General features: G+C 37.1%; 1 protein-coding gene across 1 annotated transcript in view; it reads right to left on the bottom strand.

Moving 5' to 3' along the window:
* Positions 1-2645: 2645 nt before the first annotated feature.
* Positions 2646-26325, bottom strand: part of BLTP3B (bridge-like lipid transfer protein family member 3B) — a 40215-nt gene continuing 16535 nt past the window's right edge. Inside the window, exons 10-20 of the mRNA XM_029084134.1 lie at positions 26182-26300; positions 24156-24297; positions 23096-23289; positions 19610-21108; positions 19000-19175; positions 17426-17562; positions 15689-15839; positions 9702-9958; positions 7477-7585; positions 3691-3857; positions 2646-2975 (exon numbers count right to left, since the gene is read on the bottom strand). Of these exons, the coding sequence (XP_028939967.1) occupies positions 2850-2975; positions 3691-3857; positions 7477-7585; positions 9702-9958; positions 15689-15839; positions 17426-17562; positions 19000-19175; positions 19610-21108; positions 23096-23289; positions 24156-24297; positions 26182-26300 (3077 nt within the window). The 3' untranslated portion in view covers positions 2646-2849. The remainder of the gene's footprint in view (positions 2976-3690; positions 3858-7476; positions 7586-9701; positions 9959-15688; positions 15840-17425; positions 17563-18999; positions 19176-19609; positions 21109-23095; positions 23290-24155; positions 24298-26181; positions 26301-26325) is intronic.

Here is a 26325-nt window from a genome sequence, read left to right as displayed (position 1 = left end):
CCAACAGCCATGGTGGGTTTAATCCAGGGACTGGAATAGCTACTGTGGTGGAGCTGGAGCAGGGACATCAGAGAACAGGCATGATCTCTACGAAGCTGCCTCCCCCACAGGCCTTTTGTAATTAATTCTGTAAGGCCACATAACTTTGATTTAAAATTGGTGCTTACCAACGTTACAGTTAACTGTAAGAACTGGAACAGTGCATGCCAGAATTATTCAATGGCCTAGCCTGGGAAAGGGCACAGCCTCTTCAAGGTGAGCTAACTTGAAAGCTTTATTAGACATTAAAACAGTATTTCTAAATAAGCTGAATGAGTGTTAAACTAATCTGTAGACCAGTTTAAATTTCCACAGAAAATGTAAAATAAAAATTGGTAACAGTTTGCCTGCAAGACTTCGAGTCAGCTTTCTGTATATATGGAAGTTCTCCAAACTATGTTCCATTTAGTTCTTTGCAGAATAAAAGTGGTGCTTCATTCAAGAGGCTTTGCTGATGGTACACATTTCATATCTAGGATTTAAGGAGGTTACGAACACTGGCAGAGCCCTGAAAATGCACTAAGCTTTTTTATTTAATCTGAGGCCTTTAGTAGCTATTTTTTGTATAACCTGTTAAGGCTTTGTTTAACTTTGCTCTTTCAAACATTAATAAACTCTTTCTCTGTATTTTTTCAATAGCAAAACTCATTTCAGAGTGCCACAGTACTACCACTCTTGGTGATGTCAAGTCTACAACCAAGCACAGCCATCTCTTCTGAACTGTCCACAGATGATGCTCATTACTGCAAAACTGGCATGAAGTAGAAATGTATTCAGCAGTTGATTCTTTGTGTTTAGTTTCTTGTAAAAAAAAAAAGAAAAAAAGGAAAAAAAGGAAAAAAAAAGGCAAGTACTAGCTTGTGCGGTAATAAGGACATTTGATATTGCTGTTTATTTATTTTTTAAAATTAAACAATTCTCAATGTATTATTCCAACAACATGCTACTAAGCACTCTATACATTCCCTTCTTCATAATAATTCTAACTAGATCTTGGCAGGAATAGACCACGTAAGAATTACTGACTTGAATAGTACCAATAAGAATTAAACCAGTTGAGAAGAACTCCTCCCCTGAATCTGACATCATATTTGTGTGAAATTGGTCTACCTATATTTAATACTGTTGGCTTAAATACCTTTTGAAATATAAATATTTAGTTTCTCTATTAGAAACAGTTGTGTGTATATTTTTTCATCTTATTCAGAATAATTGGATAAAAACTTCCATGGGCATTAAAGGGAGTTTCAACTAGGTTTTTGTAAGGCAGGCTTTAAAATAGTGCCTGAACCAGTTTTTCCACAGAGTTCTTGATTGAAATCTACATACTTTCAATAACTATTTTCAGCAGGGCAAATTATGTGTCCTCCAAAAAGTTTTAATGAAAATCATTTTAATTAAAACTAGTTTGACATCCTGAATATGCAAAGTCAAACCAGAGGATACTAAATACTTTCTGAGATTTCACTGCATATCTACAAACAAAATTTCCCTCAAACATCCCATGGAGCAGAAACAATTGTGGTAGCAAAGAAAAGATTTTCAGTTGTCAGATTCAAGGTCACTAGGTAAATTATTCAGTCATTTTTACTTCTAGCAAAACCAATCTCTTACAGTCATGTATGTTTTTCTGTGTTGTTTTCTAAATTATTTAAAAGCACACTCTTATATTCTCTAATTTACAGTGTTGTGCTTTTTATTTATTAATTTGTACCAGTTTTTAGCTGAAAATTATTGTTCAATTTGTACAAATCACCCATGATTTAAACTGTGTAATTACATTTCATGTAATCTCACAATTTCATTGGGTAATTAAATGATTCTCTACAACTTTTTTATCAAAAAAAGTAATATACAATTAATGAATCCCTGTAGGATTCCACCCCACCCCCCCCAACACCCCCAAGCATTGACATTACATATATAAATACACTGGACTAAATCCTTGGACATGTCTGACAAGTTTTGCAGAAATCAGACATGGATGCAAAAATGCTCGAAGCTCACCTTTCACAAAGGGCTGGATCCTATGGCAGGGCTATATCCTCATCACAGAGAGAGGGGGAAAAAAGTGTGAATGTCTAAATTACACCAGCTGTACAGATGGCAGTGGACCTTTACATGGAAGGAAAGCCCAGTCGTACGCCCTCTTACTTAAATTCTCCAGCATTTACTGTGGTATTTTAGAAGTGCATATGGAAAGGGTAGATGGAACTCTATAGCACCAGAGGACTATTCTTAAAATCCTCTCTGGGCAAATTACACTGAATTTAGGACCAGTTTAGGGCAGGTATTTTAATTTTCACTAACTATACTATTCTACAAGTATCTAGCCCATATCATCATAGTGCAAATGTAACCTCCTGTATAGATACCTTCTGGTAATAATAAAACAACATAATCTTAACAAACAGAGCTACAGTTTGTTAATGAGGCGTGGTACATTTTATTCAGTTATGCACCTAGGCACCTTCTTTCATTGCTGAGCCATCCAGTTTTCAGAAAACATTTTAAAAATAACATCTCCTTTGATAATATTAAAAGTAGATGATATGATTTTTTTTCTTTAGTAAATTAATAAAGTACAGTATAAACTGATTTTTTCCAAAGTCATTTCAGTTTAAAATGGGCTGAAAAAAGTTACAATGTTTAACAATAATTTTGGAATAGTAACTAGTTCACAAACATTTTGCTTGTAATGAGAAAACTGTAACAAAAAAAAACGTCTTCAGTGACTTATAAAAAGTATTTGAGATGCCACCATCACCTGAAGTTTTGTTGATGATGCCTTGTACCAACAGAACACTGTCCTACTGATGATCAACATTCATCTTCTTTATACGATGAAGCAGGGCATCTTTCTCCATTTGGACCTCAGCAAGAGCCATTTTGGCTTTGGCTAGTTCCTGTTTGAGACATTCATTTTCTTCAATAAGCTGAAATGATCAGGTTAGAAAAGAGCATTATTAGTATTCCTGCATACTGTCAATTTTTTCCAACAGAGTAGCTTTTAAAACCTCATATGCTCACATTCATTGCTGAGCGCAGGTTTGTTAGGGCTGAGTCAACTGCAACTGATTCCCAGTCAGTGAGTGCAGAACATGGATGGATGCAGTTAGCTTGAAAGGCAAGATACCCAGCGTTTTAGCTACATCATTTCCGTTCTGGAGCGCAGTAGAAATGACACCAGGTTCTGAGCTCTGGGAATGGATTGGTACCCAGTGGAAGAAACAGCCAAACTGATGCGTGAGTTCTGTCATCACCAAGTGAAAATCCATGTACAACTGACAGGTCAGTAGTAAGGGTCTGCGTTAACAGTCTAGTCCCTTGTCTTTGGCAGTTGTGTTGTACAGGGACGAGGGAGATGGGGAGAAGGAGGAACTTGCTCCCTCATAAAAGTCCCTCTAATGTAAAGGGGAAGAGTTAGTCTGCAGTGTATTATTACCCTATTTAGATAGTAGTATTAAATTTATTTTGCATGCCTAAGTACTGAACCACACTAAAATATCCATAATTCATATTTTTAATCTCAAGCAGACTTCTAAACAGAAGTAACCCCAGATAATCTAACAATTATTATGATTAGTTACTGTAACATAATTTTGAGGTGGGGGGAGGGGGGGGTGGGAAGTCAAAAGGAATTCTTAATACCTCATTTTTAAGGAAGTCAGATGAATCCCTTGATTTAGAAGGTCTGGAAATTTGACAAGTAGTCTGCGTGGCTTGGTCCTGTGTTTTATGTCCAACAGTTCCAGATGCTTTCTGCAATGCACTACTTGAATTCTTCATCTTTGACACATCATTTACTCTTTGATTGTCTATATCACAGAAAGATACTTAGGAGTAGTGCTTGGGGGTTTTTTGTCATTTATTTTTATATTTTAATGTTTCATTCTCATCAGTACAAAATTAAAACAACCTAAACAAATACACTTGTAATATGAAATACAGTTACATTTACCTCCCAAAATAAAATTTAAGAATAAATTAAAAAAAAAATTAAATTCATATACCTTTTTGGAGGAAAAGGGAAAGGAAAGGAGGCATGAGAAAAAGCAATATGTAGCTTAGAGCTTGAAGAAAATTTTCAAATTTTTATACTGCCTAATATCATCACCACAGAATATGCATTCTGAATAATTATAAATTTGAGAACTATTAATATTGCTGTTAATATACTGTCTCCAGGTTCAAATCAGATCTGAAGATTGCATTTACATTTGAAAACACAGTGAGATAAACCTGTAGGATCAAATAACTTAAATGACCTGGCATTAAATAAACTTTCTAGCATTTAGAACTAAAATGCATTGTAACATCTATTAAAATATACTGCTGTACACTAAGGGAAAAATGAGGGTCATGGTTCTTAGTACTCTAAAAAATACTCTAGCTTTTGTTGTTGTGGTTTTTTGGTTTTGTTTTTTTTTTTTAAACATTTCCCTCCAAACAAGTTTTCTGTTCGTTACCTCCTCCTCCCACCACATACACACGAGGATTCAAAAATATAGCACTGAAGATACAAAAATCACTGCAGTGCAGGTAGCATTTGACTTATGCCTTTGAAGTCACTGTACCTGAGGAGTTCATGGTAAGAGTATAAATCAAAGCACTTCACCAAAAAGGGAAAAAAAACGAGCTGAAAGAAACCTTAAAACTATGTATTTTCTCATAAAATTACTATTTCTTCCAATGTTTAGTATAAAAAGATGTCCAAAGTTAACTGAACATCTTTAAACACTCAAACAACGTATTAGATAATGTGGAGAAATTAAAATACAAGCAAATCATGCCACAGCATACCTCTGAGAAGTCTGGTCCATCTTTGCTGTTACCTTCCCATTAGGCAGGTGAAGAGGGCTCTGCAGCCTGCTCTTCCTCAAGTCATGTAATACACGGCATATTGTTGGATTGATATATTCAGGACCTGGATGAAGGGTGGGTGCACCCTCTGCAATTTTGTCAACAATACCAAATCAAAGGGTAAGTGACTGATGCACTGAGAGGCAAGGCTGTTTTTCAGAGGACCCTGGACAGGCTGGAGAAATGGGATGGGCTGACTAGAGCCTCATGAAGTTCAGCTGAAGCCAGTGTAAAGTCCTGCAGCCAGGAGTAAATAACTTCTTGCTCCACTACACGTTGGGGACCAACTGGACAGAGAGCAACACTGCAGGAAATTACTTGTAGGCCTTAGTCAACAAGATGATTTATTGACCACTGTGTCAGCAGTGAGCTCTCACAGCAAAGACAAGCCACATACAGGCTGTACTAGCTAGAATGTAGCTAGCAAGATGAGAGAAGTTATTATTCCCCTATACACACCACCAGTGAGACCATTATCTGGAATACTGGATCCAGTTTTGAATTCCCCAGTGTAAGAAAGATACTGACAGCAGAGGACTGCCAAGATAATCATGGCCGAGAGCACATGATGTTCTATTTAGTATCTTTATCAATGATCTGGATGAGGGGACCGAGTGTACCTCCTGTAAATTTGCAGATGACAGCAAGCTGGGTGGGAGTGTTGATCTGCTTGAGGGTAGGAAGGCTCCACAGAGGGATCTGGACAGGCTGGATCGATGGGCCGAGGCCAGTTTTATGAGGTTCAACAAGGCCAAGTTCCAGGTCCTGCACCTGGGTCACAACAACCCCATGCAACGTTACAGGCTTGGGGAGGAGTGGCTGGAAAGCTGCCTGGCGGAAAAGGACCTGGGGGTGCTGGTCAACAGCCAGCTGAACATGAGCCAGCAGTGTGCCCAGGTGGCCAAGGAGGCCAACAGCATCCTGGCCTGTATCAGCAATAGTGTGGTCAGCAGGAGTAGGGAAGCGATCGTCCCTGCTGTACTGGGCACTGGTGAGGCCGCACCTTGAACACTGTTTTCAGTTTTGGGCCCCTTGCTTCAAGAAAGACACTGAGGTGCTGGAGTGTGTCCAAGGAGGGCTGTGAAGCTGGTGAAGGGTCTAGAGAACAATGCCTGTGAGGAGCAGCTGAGGGAGCTGGAATTGTTTAGTCTGGAGAAAAGGAGGCTGAAGGGAGACCTTATTGCTCTTGACAACTACCTGAAAGGAGGTCATAGTGAGGTGGGTCTCGGTCTCTTCTCCCAAGTGATAGGACAAAAGGAAATGGCCTCAACCTGTGCCAGGGGAGGTTTAGGTTGGATATTAGGAAAAATTTCTTCACTGAAAGTGTTGTCAAGCATTGGAAGAGGCTGCCCACTGAAGTGGTTGAGTCACCATCCCTGGAGGGATTTAAAAGACATGTAGATTTGGTGCTTTGGGACATGGTTTAGTGGCAGACTTCGTAGTACTAGGTTGATGGTTGGACTCAATGACCTTAAAGGTCTCTTCCAACCCAAACAATTCTATGACTGCACGTACAAATGAGAAGCTCAGAGGGATACAATTGTCAAATCTGAAGACATGAAGGCTATGGGGTGCTCAATAATGCCACCTTTGCCTACCTAGTGGAAGGGTATAGAGAAGATGGACCAGACTTCACTGAGGTGGCTAGGAAGTGCTCAGACTACTCTGTCTTGAAGTGGCAGGACAGGAAGCAATAGACACAAGCTGCAACAAAGGAAATTCCAATTAGACATTACCAAAAGAGCTAACCATAAGGATGGTCAAACACTGCGACAGATTATAGAGGGCAGGTTGTGGGATGCTCAAAACTTGACTGGATGGGGCATTGAGCAACTTGATCTAATCTGCCCCTGCTCTGAGAAAAGAGTAGGACTAGATGACCTCTAGAGGCTTCTCCATGATTACTCTATGATTCTCTGACATATCTGTGAAAAACAGTAAAGTTCCAGCTCTAAATGCATTGCCTTGTTACAAGTATTTAGTATTTGTCCATACATGTAGAAAAAAAATTTAGATTGTATATATGTTTCAGGAACAGTATGAAGTTAAATCACTGTTCAAAATACAAGCCTCAGTGCAATCCCAGACAGGAGCTGCCAGGACACCACCGTAATATATGGAATTGAAAACTGCTACTTGTACTTTTCAAATAGTCTTTTGTTTGACAATAGTCTCTACCATGATCTGTAACACAAAACCACAAAGACAACAGGTAACAACTTTGGTAACCTGTAAAGAAAGGGAAGTCTTTTTTTTGGTTTGGTTGTCAATCGAAAGAACCTCAGACTTAACATGACAAAGTGATATGCACTCACGAAGCATATCCTGACGAAGTTATACACAAATTTTTATTTCTCTCAGATTGATTCACAGCCAACACACTATTCAAAAAGGTAATTTTCCTCTATGTGACTACACTTAGAATTAAGGTATATGGCAACACAACTTACACAAATTATCCTCAGTTATCTTTTTCTTTTCATTATTAGCCACATGTCTGCACAAGGGAAAATAACAGTAATAATAGTAAATACATTATAATATTGAGATATCAAGGTGCAGGAACATACAAACCTCTAATGAGAAAAGACCCATCATCATTTCTTTCTATCCAAAGTATGTCAATATGTAGTTTTATGGGTTCCAGCTCAGATGCCTTGAGATTTTCACGTGGACTGTCATCCTAAAAAAAATACAAGTATTCAAAAACGAGTTTACCAGGAAATCAAAATAGCTAATTAAAATGTTCAATTAAACATAAATGGATTTAATGAAACTTTAAAGGGAACATTTCAGAGTAGAATTTTCTAGTGGAATCTCCACTAAACTTTTGCTCCATTTTTTTTCCCAGGGATCATATTAAAGGTCCAAATTTATCTCTGGAATAAGTCTGCTGAACTCAATATATACAGTCTGACTAAAATACTTCAAAGTATTTTTACAGACATCTCAATAGAATTATATCCCAACTGCAGACATTCTTTAGCTCAGGAGCTCTCAGAGTCACAGATAAGAAGCCTGCACTATATAGTATCAGTTTTTCCCTTGAACTATTTAAAGACTGAATGGGTACAGCTATCATTGCTGAGCGGATTTTGTCTTTTTAGAATTCAGTTTGGGATGACACCAGCTGCAGTTCAGTTACACTACTATACTCAACAGAAGAGAAACTTCACAAATTACTTCTTTTGCAGTCTCCCCGGGAAATATTTATAGTTCATTATCCCTGTCAAGCAGAATAACACAGCCAGTATAATCAGAAACTATACATATCAGCATTAAGCATATAGCAAGAAAGCTGTTGAGCTATAACTGCCAAAATTTATTGAAACAGCACTGAGATTGCAGCAGAAAATGCAAAAAATAAAATAACCTTTCTTAAATTCTTCCCCTGACCTCCATGAAACACACCACATGGTATTGTGCAAGAGAAACAGAACGTACTGCACTGAATAGGTAATGCAGCATAAATCTGAACCATAACCTCTTGCTCATTATTACCTAACAACTCCACCAAAATTAATCATCTGTATGTTAAATCCGCAGTTTGTCAACCATCATGAGTAACTTCACTGACTTGTGTGCACTGCGGAGTGAGCACGTCAGTGCTTTCACTGCCAAGCACTCTTATTGCTAGTTTATTAATGTATATTGCCCACCTCAAACAGCTGCTTTCTCAAGAACACTTTGCTTAAGTCTGCCTTCTTGCCAATAAACCAGCACAATCCTGTTTTTAGAATTAATTACTATACGTTAAGACTTTAATTTTTGCATTTGGGCATTCACTTTTGTAAATCTTAGGAACAGATCCACAGTTTTTACAGAAAGCCCTTGTGCTGCTACTGTAGTAGAAATGTCCCTAAGGGAGTGCCTAAGGATCCTCAGGGAATAGAAAAGCTGCAACATGGAGGGAAGGAATACTGATGCACTTTGAGTACAATACTGTGGAGGTAACAATTGCCCTTCCAGTCAAGAAGGATTGGAGCAGAATCAAGGTCTTAGCCCCAGATGCAGAACTGGAGTCATCACTTTGTTCAAAGTTTATATGAGTGATTATTAATTTCCAAAGCAATGTTATAATTAATATATATTTGAATTTGTTTGGGTTTTTGTGTTGTTCCCCCCCAAAAAAAGTGTCCTTATCTTTATATTCAATGGTTGTGCACCATCTCCTTTAAATGTCTGAAAGAAAATCCCCCTAGGAGACTTGAGCTGGAGTCTCCTCTTAATGTTACTATTTTAAGCTAGGTGGTGGGAAAAGCTTGTGCTATTTATTATCTGTTTCTAGGTTCTAAGAAACAGTATTCAAGTGCTTTGAACTGTAATTCCCATAAACTTTTTCCTCCTTTTTTTACTGAACTTTCATTGCAAGAACTATCCTCTAAGTAAGAGAGAGAATTAAGCTCTATAAATCTGTCGTTTGTAATTAGAAAACTATTACTATACTAAGCAAAAAAGCCCAAACAGAAAAATCCACATGGTACCTTTAGGAACTTGGTATACCTTACCTACAAAACTCCCAGACACTGTCACTCTACAAAAGAGACCGGGAGAGGAGGAAAAAAGTATAAAATATTAATTCATATAAATAGCTTGGTTATGTAGAGAATTCCCCTCTAGGCATACCACAGAGCTAACCCAATCTATGGATTTTTAAATTGTTTTAGTGTTATCTAAAGACCTTCCAGAGTAGGACAGCAGTTTCTTTGAAGTTAACTGTATCCAGATTAGTAGTTTATCATGATAGAAACAAGAACACAATTTCTTTAGAGCAGCCAAATAGCTCATTGTTAACATACTTTTAAATTAATCCTTGCATTAGAAACTTTTATCTTCATAGGCATCACTTCTGCGACAGTTTCATCTTCTAGAAAATGCTGAATGTTTATGAGGGAGGATGTTAAAAATTCAGCACTGAAGTTCTCTACATGACACTGAAGAAAACCATTTTTTACAGCCAGCAGAGAGTGTATGACAGCACTAGGCCCACTTTCCCATCTCAAACTAATCTCAGGTGATGAATTAACTGGTCCAGCCACAGATTTACAGTCAGAACCTGTTGCAAAGGAGAACAAATTTGCATTAAAATTTTGCAATGTACAAAAAAGCAATTATGATAAAATTACCTCTACCTCTACTTTCCAACTGATTTTCCAAAAGTACTGTAGACATATTATCCATGAATTAGTGCTGCAAATACAGAACTTCAAAGCAAATTTTGAAGTAATCACTTTAGAGTACTAAAGAGAAATAAACAGAGCATACAAGGACTAGTACTTCACTGTGACAACAGAAAAGGACAATACAGAAGTATCACTGTGCACAAAAAATAAGTGTTTCCTCAATGTCTTGATGATGGAAAAACAATTATTTTGCATACTTTTCCACTAACTCCTTCAATTTTAATTCAGAAAAACATTTAAGTCGGTTCACTCTCTCAGGAGAGCAGGTATTATCTCACAAAGGCAGAATTTCCTGACTCAGGAACTTATTTGCTAATACACAGGAACATAAATGGCAATGCAGTAAGACAGATAACATACAGTGCTTCCATTATTTGGGTGGCAGTAGATTTGAACCTTAAAAAACCCCTTGCAGTTTCTTGTTAGTTTCACTATCTTTAACTGGTAAGGACAACTGTATCATTCAACTAACCAGTTCTAAAAATAAAAGAATTTTTTTTTCTTTTAAAAAAGGTAACGAGATATCCAGGGTGGCTGGGGGGTGTGGGGAATGATGGCCAGTATCCATTTGTTGTACAAAAACCAGGGCTCACCACCAGAAATAATTACCCCATGGGATTCTCAAGTCATTTGGTCACTATGATCACTGACTTACAGAAATTATCTATATGCCAAAATCATATTCACACTGATTCACAGTAATTATATTAAGAAGTAAAGACTCAAACTTGAAAGATAGCTGAAATCAAAGTCATTCAAATCAAATCAACTGAATTATGTCAATTTACATTATTAGAGCATGTAACTGTTAAGCAAATTTGGGAGAATTAAAACAAACAAAAAAATGCTTCTCGGTTTAAACTCTGATCCCCTCAGGAAAGTCCAATGTTTACAGGCTTATAAATTGGAAAAAAAGAAGTGCATAAAGTTAAATTTAAAGATTAACTAAGACTTGCTTTTTCTATTTTTGTTCCTTTAATACTGTTCTTTCTTTCTCCTCTCCCCATATTACTGACATGCAGTTTATTGTAACCTCCCCTTCCTGATTTCTGCTTGTGCATATATGAGCAATTACTGGAAAGCTGAAGAGAAGGTGTACGGGAAATATACCAGTAGCCTTCCAGTACCTACAATGAGGTTATAAATACAGAGCCAGGCTCTTCACAGTGGTGCTCATCAGTCTCTGCCATTGGAGGTCCTTTCCAAGACCTGATGGGATAAAGCCCTGAGCAACCTGGCCTGATCTCAGAGCTGACTCCGCTTTGAGAATGGGATTGGACTAGAGACATCCTGACATTGCCTCCACTCCACTACTCTCAATTATGCCATGATCCCATGAAGTGCAGGTTTCCTCTGTGGTGCCTTCTTTGCTGTGTACTGTCTGATTTTAAGTAATAATGCATCCTGTAAAAAATCCAGTATACTTTACCCCTCCACTTCAGAGATAACCTACTCAATAATCTGACATGTACTGCAAAAGAAAAACACAGTATACTGGTAGGCTGCAAGTTACATTGCTTTTCTTCAGTAAAGCTTATCCTGGATGCCTTTACATAAAGGAAAACCATACTTCACAGAATTCACGTTCCTTCTGAAATTACACATCTGGTTTACAAGGCACTCGGTTAAAATTCCAAAGCATCACTGCTGATCACATTACATTTGCAAGATACAAGCTTTTTGATATATCAAGACTCTATAGAGATATTCGGGTATCCTGTTAAAGACAATACATTTGCTGTATGTGAACGTATGTTTGAAAGGCATCATTAGTATATTGTTAATTGCTACTGCAATGCTATAACAACTGTTCACAGCATTAATATTTAAGGATTCAGGTTCTTGTTACACGAAACCAGATGAAGCACAAATCAAAACTGTAGAAACCAGATGACAATTTACTAAGTCACACTGACACTATACTGGTTCAGATTAATTCAAAAACAGGAGGTTAGCTTTGAGTGAATAAAAGTGTCCACACCGAAGTTACAGCAGCCTCCCAGTGGTATCCCACAGGCCTTTGCAACAATCCCTTTTGCATTCTCCCCAGTTCTTGTCCCAATTCTGATAGGAATTCCTATTTGCTCTTGGGAAGTAGTAGCAGAGGAATGTTACCTGTTCTGTTCCTCTTAAGCAATATGTGATGTGTAACTACAGACCAGATCACTCTGAGATGCCTCTGGAACCTTCAGCAGTCGCTTTTAAAGGGCCTAATGAGAACCTACAAGAAGACAAAGGACATTGGGGCAAAACTGGCTTTGGTCCAGGTTCCTAACAGATGGAGAAGTGGACCACATCCCTAGTGGGGATGCTGATATGATCCCTAGAAAAGTTAAACACCTATTATGTTCCTGGACAATGTGCTTCCTCTGAGAGGGAACCAAACTGCAGAAAACAAATGCATGCAATGTCCGTGGATATCAACTATAGCTAAATGTGCCATCTCCAGGAAAAACAGCTCCAGGAGAGTACCGAGAAGAAGGTTTTCAGCAGTCAGGAAGAACTGTATCAGTGTCTGTTTTGTATATGTCTATTTAAAAAAATAATAATTAAAAAAGTGGGGTAAAAGGAGGGGTAAGAAGAACGATAATTAACTTTGTATATTCATCCCAGAAAAGATGCAGGCTAGTCAACTGTTCTAGATCAAGTACAGTCAGACAGATGTATAGCAAGAGGCAGTAACTTTATTCAAGCAATACTGCCCTAGCCTGAATGTAGTACAGGTCTGAAAACTGCAATTTCAAGTTTCAGTACAGCATTGCCTGGAGCTACAACAGCCCAGCAGAGTAATTATTTTGCTTTCCTATCTGTAGATTAATTGGGTTCCTCTTTCTATATGGTGCCCAGTTCTCATAGATAACCTAGCACAGCAGTAGAGTCAGGGCACATGCACCTATCTATTGGTAACAGAGTCAGGGTAGATAAACGTGTCATCAATCTGGCATGACAAAGACCAGTGGGAAGAACTGTAAATGAACATGAGAATCTTCAGCCTCTGCTGTGAACCAGAGGTTTCCACAACACTAACAGCTGTGACTCCATCCTTCAATCCTTCCAGTGTTTAAGAAATGCTGGATCTCACATTTCGCCTAGCAAAAAAAAACCCCAAAAACCAAACAACCCCAAACCAAAAACCAAATCCCATCACCACACTGCAAGTATCAGATACCTTTTGAGGCTCTAGTCCAGACAGAAGAGAATTAGCTACTAACAGCCCTTGAGAGGAAGCCCGTTGGACAGCAACTCTCCAGGGGAGAGAGAACAATGACCACTCTGTCCAATGAGTCTCTGCAACTGGTTTGGGAAAATTTGTTTCCCTCAAGGATCTATATTCTTCCCACAAATACAGAGAAAGAAATAAGCAGTACATGCCCTACGTTTTTCCAGATCAGGAAAGAGTGCCTGGATCATTGCTGGAAGACTCTACCAAAGTGTAGAAAAACAGCAGAAGACCACACATTCAGTCTCAGCCACGAAGTCAACCTTGGCTATCTTGCAGATATCTGAAAGTGGCAGTCAAGAGACGATGAAGTAAAAATTACATCAAACACTTTGGAAGTTGTTATGAACTGCTGTTCCCTTTTCCTCCAAGTATGACAAGGTCTCAGTAAAAGCACTGTCCTTCCCAGAGTACCTCTGCCATACTCTATCCCCACCTCTTTTCTCATTCCTGCCAGACAAGATCTGTTAAATGTATCAGCCTGCAGCCAGCCCTACAGGGAAGTGCACAGCTGCCCTCAAAATTATTCAAACTATTAGGCACACTTTTCCCTTTCTACACCTACTGCATTAACAGTATAGTAGGTTTTAAATGGTTGTTTTTACCCAGAACACATTTGTAGATTGTAATTATGATTTGATTATGCATTGCTTTACATGGTTCCTCAGCTTACTGGTTAAAATTGTTAATTCAGCACTTGAGTAAGTTTATTAACGGTCTTGGGGGGATTGCTTTCATTGGGATATTCTCTTATGCTTTTGCTCAACGGTTCTTTTACTTGTATTTTGTTATTGTTAACTAATTTAAATTGTTTCTTTTGATGTAATTCTCATGCTTTTTCCCAACCTTGACGCTCTGGATTATATTTTTTTTCTCTAAAAACACTTTTCTCCCTTAGTTCTTCTCTTAATATCAATGTGGGAGGTGGGGAGCAGCAGTAGCTGCAGAATATTACCGCCTCAGTACAGATAGCACAGCACTACAGTGGAGAGAAGAAAAGATGTACACCACTGAATGGGAGTAACCAGCAATGTCCAAAAAAGTGTTGTTGTCCCACCCATCCAAACACCCACCAGTAAGAGAAAGAGATTCCAAATACATTAATCACAGAATAACCTTTTGTCCATCAAACAATCAACCAGTGCACAAGCCTCTCATAAGCAACTGAACTAGAGGAAGGAAGATCTCCTTTTAGATCCACATGAAAGCAGGAAGGAGGCACATTCTTACTATTTACTCCCTCTTGCTTTTACAGAGGATACAACAGATAACCAGAAATCAGTTTGCCGCTGTATGAACTGAAGGTCAGCCACGAGTCTTCCCTGCTGGACCTCCCTCTTGCCTTCAGATGCCTGAATGCAACTGCAACCACCATGCAACAGCTGCTCAGACAGCAGCTGATGGCAACTGCTCATCTTACCAGTAAATGTGTTCTTTAGCTAGGGCATCAGAGGCTGTATCAACCAAGCACAGCTTCCTGAAGAAAATCAACACTGCTTCAAGGCTGGAAATATATGGCAGACAACAGCTGCTATAGCTGTTTCCTGGGAAAGGAATGAACCAGAAGCAGGTGCATCAGGGATCTGCCCCCAAAAACCCTACAGTGCAACAGAGCTAGCATCCAGCAATGAGTGTGGAAGGCTGGCAGAAGGGAGCAAAACAAACTGTGACATGAAGTGGCATGCCAATACATCATGCCAAGAAGAAAACCTCAAAGTATGTGAACTAGGTTCTCTGGCAGAGAATGTATATGTACTCACGCCCAAGAACAACTCTGACAATACACTGGTCAACCTAGCTGTGCAAATATCTGGCACGAAACTACACCTCGTGTTCCTATCAAGCTTACAAAAAAAAAAAAAAAAGAAAAGGCTGTCCTTGCAGCTCATCTTTCCTGACACAGAGTCTTTTTTTTTTTTTTAAACTTTTCTTAAACCACAGAATGTAAATCTGTTTAAACTGTGGATGTTAATTTAATCTAGAGGAACAGAACTTGAATAAAAGAAACAGCCTTTCAAACCAAGGTACATTTAAGCAAAGTACTGTTAGAGCAGTAAAGGAGTTTCATCTCCATAAAACAGTAACACAACGTAATGCAACTTATTTGATTTTTAAAAAAGCAACTAATGACAAAAATTTAATGCAATGCATTTTTTTACCCACACTATCAGAAATGGTTCCATTTTTATTTTCCTTTCCTTTCAACGTACAGCAATTGGGAAAGAAACCACAGTAGATATTCTAAACCAGCATAAAAAGGATGCTATTGTACTAACATAAAAGCAGTTTTGTGCTTTAAAGCTAATACAGTGTTTTTATTTACTTAAAACAAATGTTTCCAACTCCACTTTCACAACACTGAGATCTCATTGTTAGTTCTTACCAACAGTTCTGTTGCAAAGATAGTGTCGAACACTGATATTTCCCAACTGATTTGGTATCACCTGGTTGACCTGTAGGCATATTTCTGTGTCTTCACCTCTGATGTCAATTTCACCATTAACACCAAATATTTGGAAAACCACAACAGACATCTGTCAACGAAATCAAGATAAAACAATATGAGATTATAAATTGAATTTACAGTGGTTATTGTTTTTTAAATTCTGTCTAAACATTTTCCTGCACAAAAGGAAAAGAATCTTTGTATCCACAACCCCTGCTCACAGAAAGACAGTTTTCGCATTTCTTCTTCTTCTTCTTTTTTTTTTTTTTGTACCCACTGGCTTGACAATGGGTTGCTTGATTTTCTGTCCAAAGACAGACACTGTATTTAAAACCCGCTAATATAAATTCAGAAATGGCCAGAAAAGTCATGAAAGTGAGGCAGACTTTCCCCACTCTGACAAAGAAACATTTGACCTATGTGACACCCGAAATTCTCTAAGGCTTCATTCAATTCTATGCATATCACAAGCACAACGAAGCATTTGCAGTGCTGAGTCAGACCAGGTTCAAGAACCAGGACAGGCTACTAAACTTTAGCTATCTGCAGAGCAGTCAGCACTTTTTCTCTATTTATTAGATTGCAGTATCTTTAAAAAAAGCTAGCAGCCAGTTTCAAAAGTCAGCTTTGGTATCAGAAGATATATGTCCATCATCATTACTACTATTTTTGTCTAATTTTTCTAATGACTTTTTAGTTATATTCTACAAATATAAAAAAATGCTAACATGCATTTGTGTAACAATCTGAATTATCTTTTTTCCATATTACCTATATGCAGATTGAAAATTTATTTAAAAGGAACCAATCATTTAAGTGAGTTGCTTCTTTTTCTTTTTCTTTTTTTTTTTTAAATGAAAGCAATCCACAAATATTTTAAAGCAAAGGCAGGATTACAAGACTAACATTACTAAAAAGGAAAATATATCAGCAAGCACCCAATAGATTTCAGTAAAGTGACTGTCTTTCTTTGGGCCCATATAGTCTTCAGTTTCCAGTTCAATTGATACAAGAATATAATTGAAGAAACATTGATTAGGGCAAGGATCAGCAAGGAGTAAGCAGACAGGCAAATGGAAAAAGTTAGACTCCGCATGGTAGCTCAGGGAGGGAATCTCTCTCCTCATGCACTACTCAATCTTCTCTAAATACTAGTTATTGTCCTGACATAATCCTGGACAAGAGGCATCCCTGATCTGACCCAGTAGGGCAGTTGTTACACTCCTATTTGCAAATACTACAGAATGCTACCAGTGCTAAGGAAACACCTCCATCTAAGAGACATTAGAGTTACAGTGTTTTCTTTTTTCTCACTTGATGATGTTAAAAAGCTCATTTTAAACATTATATTCAACAGAACATAAAATGAAATTACGATATTACAAAATATTGCTATGTACTAAAGTATAAATATTTTCTAACATTTTTAGGTGGCTATTATTGTTTATCAACAGTGGCTATAGAGGAGATAACAGGGTCAGAGAATGCACAGTGTTACTTGGATTATAACCTTCGTTTGTACTTAATACAAATGCACTAGATCTACAGGCTTACATAATGCACTAACAAAAGCTCCCAAAACTACTTGAAAAATCACTTCTAAAAGCCTTCATTTTAGCTCTATTTTAAGGTTTAATTTACTGAAGCATGTATTCTAATGAAATTCAGTATTACCATTTCTTCACTAGTCTCATGGGCATTCTCTGAAGCAGCGCTCATGGCATCTGGAGATGACCCATCACAATCTTCATTCACTGTGCCTCCTTCATGGGCATTTTCTGATGGGCTTTGATAGTTTGTGGCTGTAATACCTTCCATATACACATCAGAAAAAACACAAAGTTAGCATAGCATAACGCGAATCACTCCTATGTTAAGAATAAAGTCAGTGTCTGTTACTGTATGCATACATTCACTCATTTTTTTAAAGTGAGTTGAATAGCTTATTAAACAAATATTTATGTTTGTACTGCCAAATCCATTGCTCTTACAGAGAGTTCAAAATTCTAGATGCTATGCAAATAAGGCAGGATATAGTGACAAAACCAAAATGCACTCTATATACATTGTTTAAAAAAAATTGTGAAGGGCCTTTTTTAGTCTTCCAAATCAAATATAAAACTAACCCAGGAGAAAAAATGGTTAAACATTCCAAGCTTATATCTAAAATACTGCACAGTGCCTTTAGAGCAAAATGTTTGTGGTTTTATGTTCAGAGAAATAAGCCATATATTCTTTTGTTAAGAGTGATCACAGCAATGTTTCCTTGACAACTAGAAAACACGCAGACATAACCTGCAGTTAATTATTGTTTAACAAGCTAAAAAGACATATAAAGGTTATTTAAAATGGAAAATATATTTTATGGCATACTCCCACATAAACACATGCAGGAATACTCCTACAGTCCAAACATATAACTGGTTTGCAAGTAAACCATTCTTCTCATTGTTGCTCTAGACTGAAAAGAAATCCTACAGAAAAAAAAAAATTGTCATTCTTTATTCAAAGTAGAATTTATCAGAAAAGAGGCACCAATAGTCATCTTACCGTATTTCCTGACATTAGAAAATTATTCGACTAGTTTTGCTGGAGAACGACTAGATCGTTACGATTGCGTAAGTTCACAATACCACTGACTATATAGACATAATTACCATATGCTCAATTCCTCCCTCAGATCAGCAGAAAATATTTATGCACAGAGGAGCAAAAAGTGGATGCTGGTGTTGGACAGTCAATAGCTAGGAACTGTTCTGTAAGGAACAAAGTGTAAGGAGGCTAACAAACCTATCTGCCTGGCAATTAGCACGGTGAGCATTAGTGAAAATCCTTTTTTTTTTTTTTTTTTTCATCTACTCTTAAAATTAAAGCTTCTTTACCACTTCAAGCATAACACTGATTCAGGGTACAAACCTGTAAACACTTAGAGCCAAAGCAATGGCTTTTAAGCAAAGTAGGGAAAAAACCTGCTTAATTCAGGGTTGCAACATAGCACTGCAATGCTTTTACTCTCCTCAAGAGAGGAAAATTAAGCAGTGTTAAGTAGTACTACTTAAGTAGCACAAGTTATTGCTTTCCCTTGAAATGATGTGCTGTGAATATACCTGATATTACTGACTTGAGAAGCTAACAGAAATAGTGCTGTAAAGTATCCAGGATTTGCTGCATTACAGTCTTTCTAAGTATTGTCTTAGTAACAAACATTTTCACATATTGCCTAAAAAGAATTTGTTAAACCTACTTACCTTTCTCCAGAAAGCTTTGGCTGTCACTTCCATCACTCTCAATCAAATGATCCTCTAGCATCATACTGTCAATAGAGATGGTATCCAGAGAGACTTGTGATGGACTTCTTTTCATATTCTTGTAAGAAACAGAGAATGCAGGGAGGTTGGATGGGCAGCGTTCCTTAGGCTTTGCACTTTTTAAATATAAAGACATTAGGAAATTATTATTTCAAATGAAAGGAATTACATAGAAGTTACTCTTAAAAATTGCTCTACACCAGCCAAGATATAAAAGAAAAAATCCGATTATTCAATAATCCTGTGGCAAGAAAAGGAGATGAGCATAGAAACAACATGCATTCCTGTAGATATTTGTATCAAAATTTTTCTCAATACATATTACATAACATTTAAACCAAAAGTAAATAGTTTAAATCAATTAATTAACAATTCATTTTAGCTTTCATTGAAAGCTGGATACTGCATATCTTATATCTTTACATACTTTTACGATTTTCACCTACTATATGTTCACTTCCATTGATCATTACTAAAAGTATGTGGCCAACAAGATTTATAAATATTTTCAAATAGCAGAAAAATTGATTTAGTATTAAATCTTCTATACCTTGATGAAGACTGGGATGCAAACATTCTAACTGAAGTCACTTTCTCTTTGTTGATTTCAAGCTCTTCAGATTCAAAAGCAGTTTCTGTTTCCAAGTCAGTGACATGGTTAGGACAGCCTTCAGTTGTACCTTCCTGTTCATTTAACTTATTTGAGAGTATGTTTTTGTCATCCTTTTTATCAATGAAAAATTCAGTAGAATCTTCTCTCTTATTTAAAATGGATGCTGAATCCCTAGGATGCAAGCTACTTTTCTCACTTACAGGTCCACAGACCTCCTCTGAATCACTTCTACTAAAAAGTCCACTGCTTCCTCCTTCACTTGTATCTCCCAAACCTTTATCTGATGCATCATCTGAAAATGACAATCCTTTCTGAAAATCCATATTACTGTCTGATTTAAACAAAAGAGGATGTATTAAAATTCCTTTATTAACTTCAGCATTCAGAGGCTTGCAGTCACTTACATAATCAAAATTAGCAATACCAGCTTGCAATATACTATTGCCAACTAATTTACTCTCTGAAGTAAGAACGTCCTCATTTCCCAAAGGGGAGAGCTCTGATGCCACGGGACTTTCTTCTTCCACAACGGGAGACTTACAAGGGTTTCCCTGAGTCACTGGATGGAGTAGTAAGGCTAGTTCTGCACTTTTCAGTAGGATCCCAATGCAGGCATCTGTTTGCTTTGCAGGTTTTCCTGTCACTGCTTCTACATCATTCCTTAAATTTTCCAGGAGCAATACAAGGGATTCATGGAGAAACAGCAAAAAAAGATACTGGTAATGATTGATCTGTATGCTTACATGTTTTTGAACATGGACAAGAATGTGTACATCTGCATCAGAGGAAGAGCTTTCAGAAAGCACTCCTGAAGTGTCTGACATTTGAATGCCATTGGTTAAGGGCTCTGTCTCACTGCTGTAATATTCCTTTAAAAGTTTTTTACGTTGCAATCTATTAGCAAGATCACTAGATTCACTTTTTGGAATGTTGAAAGCTGTCTGATTATGTGATAAAAGCTCTTTTTGTGACTTTGCAAATCTTACTGGCTGGCAAATCCAAAGGGAGAGTGGGAATGAGTCCACAAAGCTTACTGGTCGGCCTTTCCCACTTTTTGTTCCTTCATAATCTATCCAAAACTGGGAAAAATGCACAGCCCAAACATCAGTAGCTGCAGATGTCTTTAATGCGTATTTATTCAACTTGGGGATGATATAACCTTTATAAACATCATGCATTTTAGTATCTTGTTCATGAGCATGTCTCTGGAAGATCGGATGCAAAAGATTAAAACTCTTCTGGGATTTAGGAAAAGTGGTGAAAGTTCTACTGAAAAATTCACAGTCTTTGAAGTTCTGAAACAAAGCTTCCAGATCAGAGTGTCTGCAGTTTGGTGAGTATCTTGTATTCGTAGCAATCATCTCTGAACTTTGAATGGAAAGCGCACGAGGTTGATCTTTATGAATTTCAGGTTTGTTTTCAGATGGGATGATGAACTGCAAGAGAGAAATATACCTTGGCTAGTTATAAATATGTAGACTAAGAAGGTATACAGTTAAAGAAAATAATAACCATGACATATAAAATAAAGAAATATTATTATAATTTTATGAGAACTCAAGTATACTAACACAGAACAGGGATAAGTCAGGCTCACAGAATATCATTTCTGTCTCCCCTCATTTTTCAGAAGGATGCTGTGACATCTGAAACTCAGCGTTTGTACAAAAATGTTAAGGATCTCAGGCTTTTCTTACCTGAAGGATTTAGATTCAGGTCAGCTATATTAGGCTGAGGTGTCTCATCTCTTCAACTCAGAAACAGTTTGTCAGAAAGCTTTTTGAAGTGTTCCAAGTATTTACAGCTTTGAATCCCAAATTATATTTCTCTGTTTTTCGGTCTGATTTGTCAAATAGGGTCTTTCACTACACTGAGTAGTACAGTATCTTATTTATATGGTAATATACAAGAAAACAATTAATTAGCCATGCTAACATGGCTAATATTCTTAACATTCCAGAATACAGAACACGTATTTTTGTGACCATCGTATGATAATCATAATAATTTTTTTCCATCATAAAAATATACTCCAACTCCTAAAAACCAAAATAGTTCAGTGTACTATACTTAATGTAATTTGCGTTATCTTTAGTGTAACTTTTAAAGGAAACATATTTTATGACAAATCCTCTATCTGATGTTGCTAACATGGACCTTGGCCACGTAGTGACACTACCTTCTGTCACAACATCTCCGTGCTGAATTTAAAACAGTCACCCTGAAGACACTTAAAAGATGGGAGTGATGAAGCTTCTCCATGTAAATAAAAGGACTCAGAACAAAATAACCAAATATGTAACTATATAACAAGTAACAATATGATATGTAAACATCAAGCACACCAATAATAAAAATTTCGTAATTTGCTAGAATAAAAAATAATGCAGTTAAGACATGGATGAAATAATTACTATGAATCAAGTTTTTGAGGACTTAAGAGTACTTTTACTTTTATCTTCTCTTAGTTTAGTGGGCTATTCACATATAGTAATCCAATATTAGATCAGTCTGTATTTGTAGTTGCCTGGTTGTTAGCTCTCACTAATTATTTTCATTCAGTGAAAACAATGTCTTTTTGTAGTTCCATTAAATATGCACCAAGAGCCTTAGAAAGATAACCATCTCTCCATATGCTGACTTTTTAGAACTCCTGAAACCTCTCCTGTGGGTACCATCATTGCTTTATTCGCCTCTGAACATCAGAAACCAATGCCCAATGGAAATTGAGGGCAAAGGATAGCGGGGGAAGTTGTGGGGCATGGGGCCCAGGGTGAAAATTGTCTGCTCAATAATCCTTCTCCTCCAAAGAAGGCTACAAGGGAAAAAAAAAAAATCCAATGTTCAGCTGCACTAACAAATGCACTTCTCTACAATAAACATACTGATAACTTCTGTACCTGAACTACAGCCAAGGACCAGTGTGAAACAGAAAACGGTGGGAATGGGTTTTGGAGAAGGAAATAAGCCTTCAGATTAACTACTTTCTTTACTCCAAGCATTCACTAACAAGATTTAAGAGTTTTGATATACCACAATCAGAGGAACAAGGGAGGACCCTTGCATTAATATAGAATACAAATACAAATATTTGCTAGCTATTTTTACTTCCGTGATCATTTCTTTTTTCCTGCTATGTCAGCTTCACTGAACACAGTGAAATAATTTGTTAATACTCCCATTCAGGTCATCAATACAAAACCAAAATACCCCTAGGACATAGATGAAGTTGTATGTAATACAGACAGACGTCTGTCTTCATCACATTTTGCATAGTTTTTCCGAACAGTGTTGCTTATTACATGGGTTGTTTGTTCATTTATTTATTCATTTGTTAGTTTATGGCTAACAATTTTTCAGAATAAGAAAAAAAAAGTATTTTCTTCCAAAGAACCACAAAATCCCTCTTCAATGACAGCATACCTTTAACATGAGTCCATCAACTCTAACATCAACATGTTCATCTGATTTTGAATTGTCATTTAACTTGTACATAGCCATAAACTGAATAAGACTCTGTTTCAAATCCAACACAAATTGATTTAGCCAAAGAATACTTCTCTCATCCAGGGTGAATTGTAAAGCATTCAGCTGGCCATACAAATTTGGACACGGAACTAAAAGAGAAAACAAAACAAAATCATGAGAACAAGTAAAATGGTTGGTTTTCTGTTTGAGTATTTTTTTGTTTGTTTTGGTTTTGTTTTGGGAGTTTTTGTTGTGGTTTTGTTTTTTTAAAAAAACCCAAAACTAATGCAAACTTGCATTTCACCAGTATTTTACGTCAGAGAAAGAATGGAAACCCACTCCTTTGGTCCCAAGGAAGAATAAACTGTTAGAGGATACCTAAAGTGATGCTTCTTTCTCCCACTCCAAGCAAGTAACTGAATTTTTGAATGTAAAAGCTAACACTAGGATAGAATGATGTCTGAGGAGAGGGGGAGAACCAGGACACCTCATTACAGAGGAAGGGAAGGACCAAGGAGATTTACTGTTCTCAAGTCCCATCCTTTAGAAAACCACTGACATTTCTGTATATAAAACAGGTCCAGCCCCATAACACATTAATAAAAATAACTCCAGCAGATCTTTGTTGCATTTTAGATACTACTCCAATAGTTTGAATTCTTTATGTAGCCATTGAATTCTTTTACTTTAGATACTACTCCAATAGTTTGAATTCTTTTATGTAGCCAGACAGTGTAACTGCAGAAACAATACATGTATGTTGGAGAAGGAAGAATTTATGTCTCAGTAAAAATACCATTGGGAGTCTTCAGACTTAAAAAACGTGTTTATAAAAAACAGTATTTACAGGAGTTTGCCAGGAGCAAGCACTATGGAAACAGAACAGTGTTGTGTTCTTTCCACTAGAAAGTCACTAGCTGTTTCCAGTCATCAGCCTGGAATCAGTATTAAGCTTCATAAAGCTAAAGGTAACACACAAAATTTATGGTTTGGTACAAAAAAAAAAAAGTCTTACTAGGAAAGTCCTTTCCATCTGGGTAGTAATATTCAGTGAATTCAATATGAATAGCAGGCATTTCTGGAGGAAGATAAAGTGACTTTTTATTGCAAGAGATCAGAGCTTTAGGGGAAGAACGACACTGGTCTGCTGTTGAAACCTGTAAAAGATAAAAGATTAACTTCATTAATACATTACATTTTCATGAATTATTAAGCATTTGTAGTTGCAAGGCACTGCCCCTAGTAGGGTAACATTCCAGTGCTCTCAGATGTAGATCCCCAACCACACAAAGTGTAGATAACAAGATACACCTAGTTGCCTTGTAGCAGAAGCAATCTACATAGAACAGTTTCACAAGAGAACTACATAGTATTAATGGTACCAGTTCCCCATCCTTCACGCAAGGCAGGAGGCAGCAGGTCACTTTCAAAGGCACTTTTCAGTAAAAGCCTAGAAGGATCAGATATCTTTACTGCAAACACTACAGTTCCTGTATAAGCAATTATGCTGGACATGGTATATTTGCATACCGTCTGTCCAAAAGGATCCATATCTAGATGATAAGGGACAGATAAGCTATGCAAGTTTATTACACAAGTGTTAGCAAGTCCTTGTACTGTCATAAAGACAGATTCCAGTACATGGGCCAACTCTCGAGCGTATACTGGCTAAGCAAGGTGTTCAGCCTGCACCTGGCAGAAATATGTATACTTGGCTATGCCTGAAGGGTCTACTTCACAGGAGAAACAGGACACCATAGAACAGTAATCCTCTGTTTCTGTTTCCTTCCAATGTAAATTATGAAATAACAAAGAGATCGCTTTTTGTGATCATCAAATATATATTAGACATTAAATTTCTTGGAAGGTACCCTAGGTTAAAAAGTATTCTCAAAACCAAGCTCTTTCATCCAACACTTAGTAGGTCAGACTGCTAGTTTGAAATTAGCCAGCTTATTAATATTGAATATATGTCAATTTGTATTAGTTTCACTGCAAACAATGAATATATAACCTTTATAAGCCTGCTTCACTCTGTGTAGCTGTTTTCAAGCTGCAAACATCTCTGTATTAACACATGCAAAAATTCAAGTAATAACAGATCTATTTTAAAAAAAAGCATTTTTTAAATTGTATAGAAATAATTACAACTCAAAAAATTGAAAATGTATTTGTGTAGGGAGGAGGAGACAAGCATCTGAGGAGAAGACAAATGAAAACACTGACAGTACAAAATGGTATCATAAAACCACTTCAAATCCAGATGAAGGCTCCTGGCAGAAAGTTGCAACTTCCCACTCTACCAGAAGCAATATGACAAAAAAACATTGAAAATCAGAACAAGAGCAAGTAGAAGTCACAATGAATAAGGGCACATGCTAAGCAGCTTTGTTAGGACCTGAAATTTAGAGTAGATCCTCCTATATCACTACCATTCTGCCTCAGAGATACACTCCTCTAGTCAGTCCAGTTGCCTTCTATCTGCACCAAAGAGTGACTGTGGTTCACAGTCAGGAACTAAAACTACTCACTGAAACAAATTGCTGGGGGGGTGGGGGGGAGGTGGGGAGAAAGAAAAAAAAAAAAAAAATGGTTAAGGCATCTGCTCCAAGTATCACTAGGGGACGGAGGAGATGAAGAAAAATTTTTTTATACCCTTAATTTAACATTAAAGAAACATAAAAACTATGTACTTTGAAAAAGATGTCAATAAGAAAAGCAATAAATACAAAACCACGTATTAAAATATTGGTTACCTAACACAGTACATTGAAAAGATGAAATTCCAAATGTCAGGATTTGGGGAACAGTACAACTTGGATCTAAAATGCAATTGTGACAGGTTATTGTCTAATATAAAGTCAATAAGAAATATTCACCAATTTTACCAAAGCAAAGCAGGCCTATAAAGGTCTAATGCAATAATGAATGGAAAGACTTCTATTAATTTCAATGGACTACAGAATTGTCCCTTAAAAAACATAGTTACGTAACAGCCAAGGGCAAAGTAGCCCCAGTTTTACTAACTTGAAGAAATGTACCTGATATATATTGAAATCTGCAAGTCTAACCACAATAGGACTAGACATCAGTTTGCCCTTTGGTTGTTGGGAAGATACAGAGGAAGCCCTAGATGTTCCTTTCGGTATCTGTTCCTTGCCTGTAGGAAAGAATAGTGATGGAAT

The sequence above is a fragment of the Antrostomus carolinensis genome, unplaced genomic scaffold (assembly GCF_000700745.2).
Source record: "Antrostomus carolinensis isolate BGI_N321 unplaced genomic scaffold, ASM70074v2 scaffold9103, whole genome shotgun sequence".
Classification (NCBI taxonomy): domain Eukaryota; kingdom Metazoa; phylum Chordata; class Aves; order Caprimulgiformes; family Caprimulgidae; genus Antrostomus; species Antrostomus carolinensis.
The sequence above is the reverse complement of the archived record's forward strand: the minus strand, read 5'-3'. Positions and strand labels throughout refer to the sequence as shown.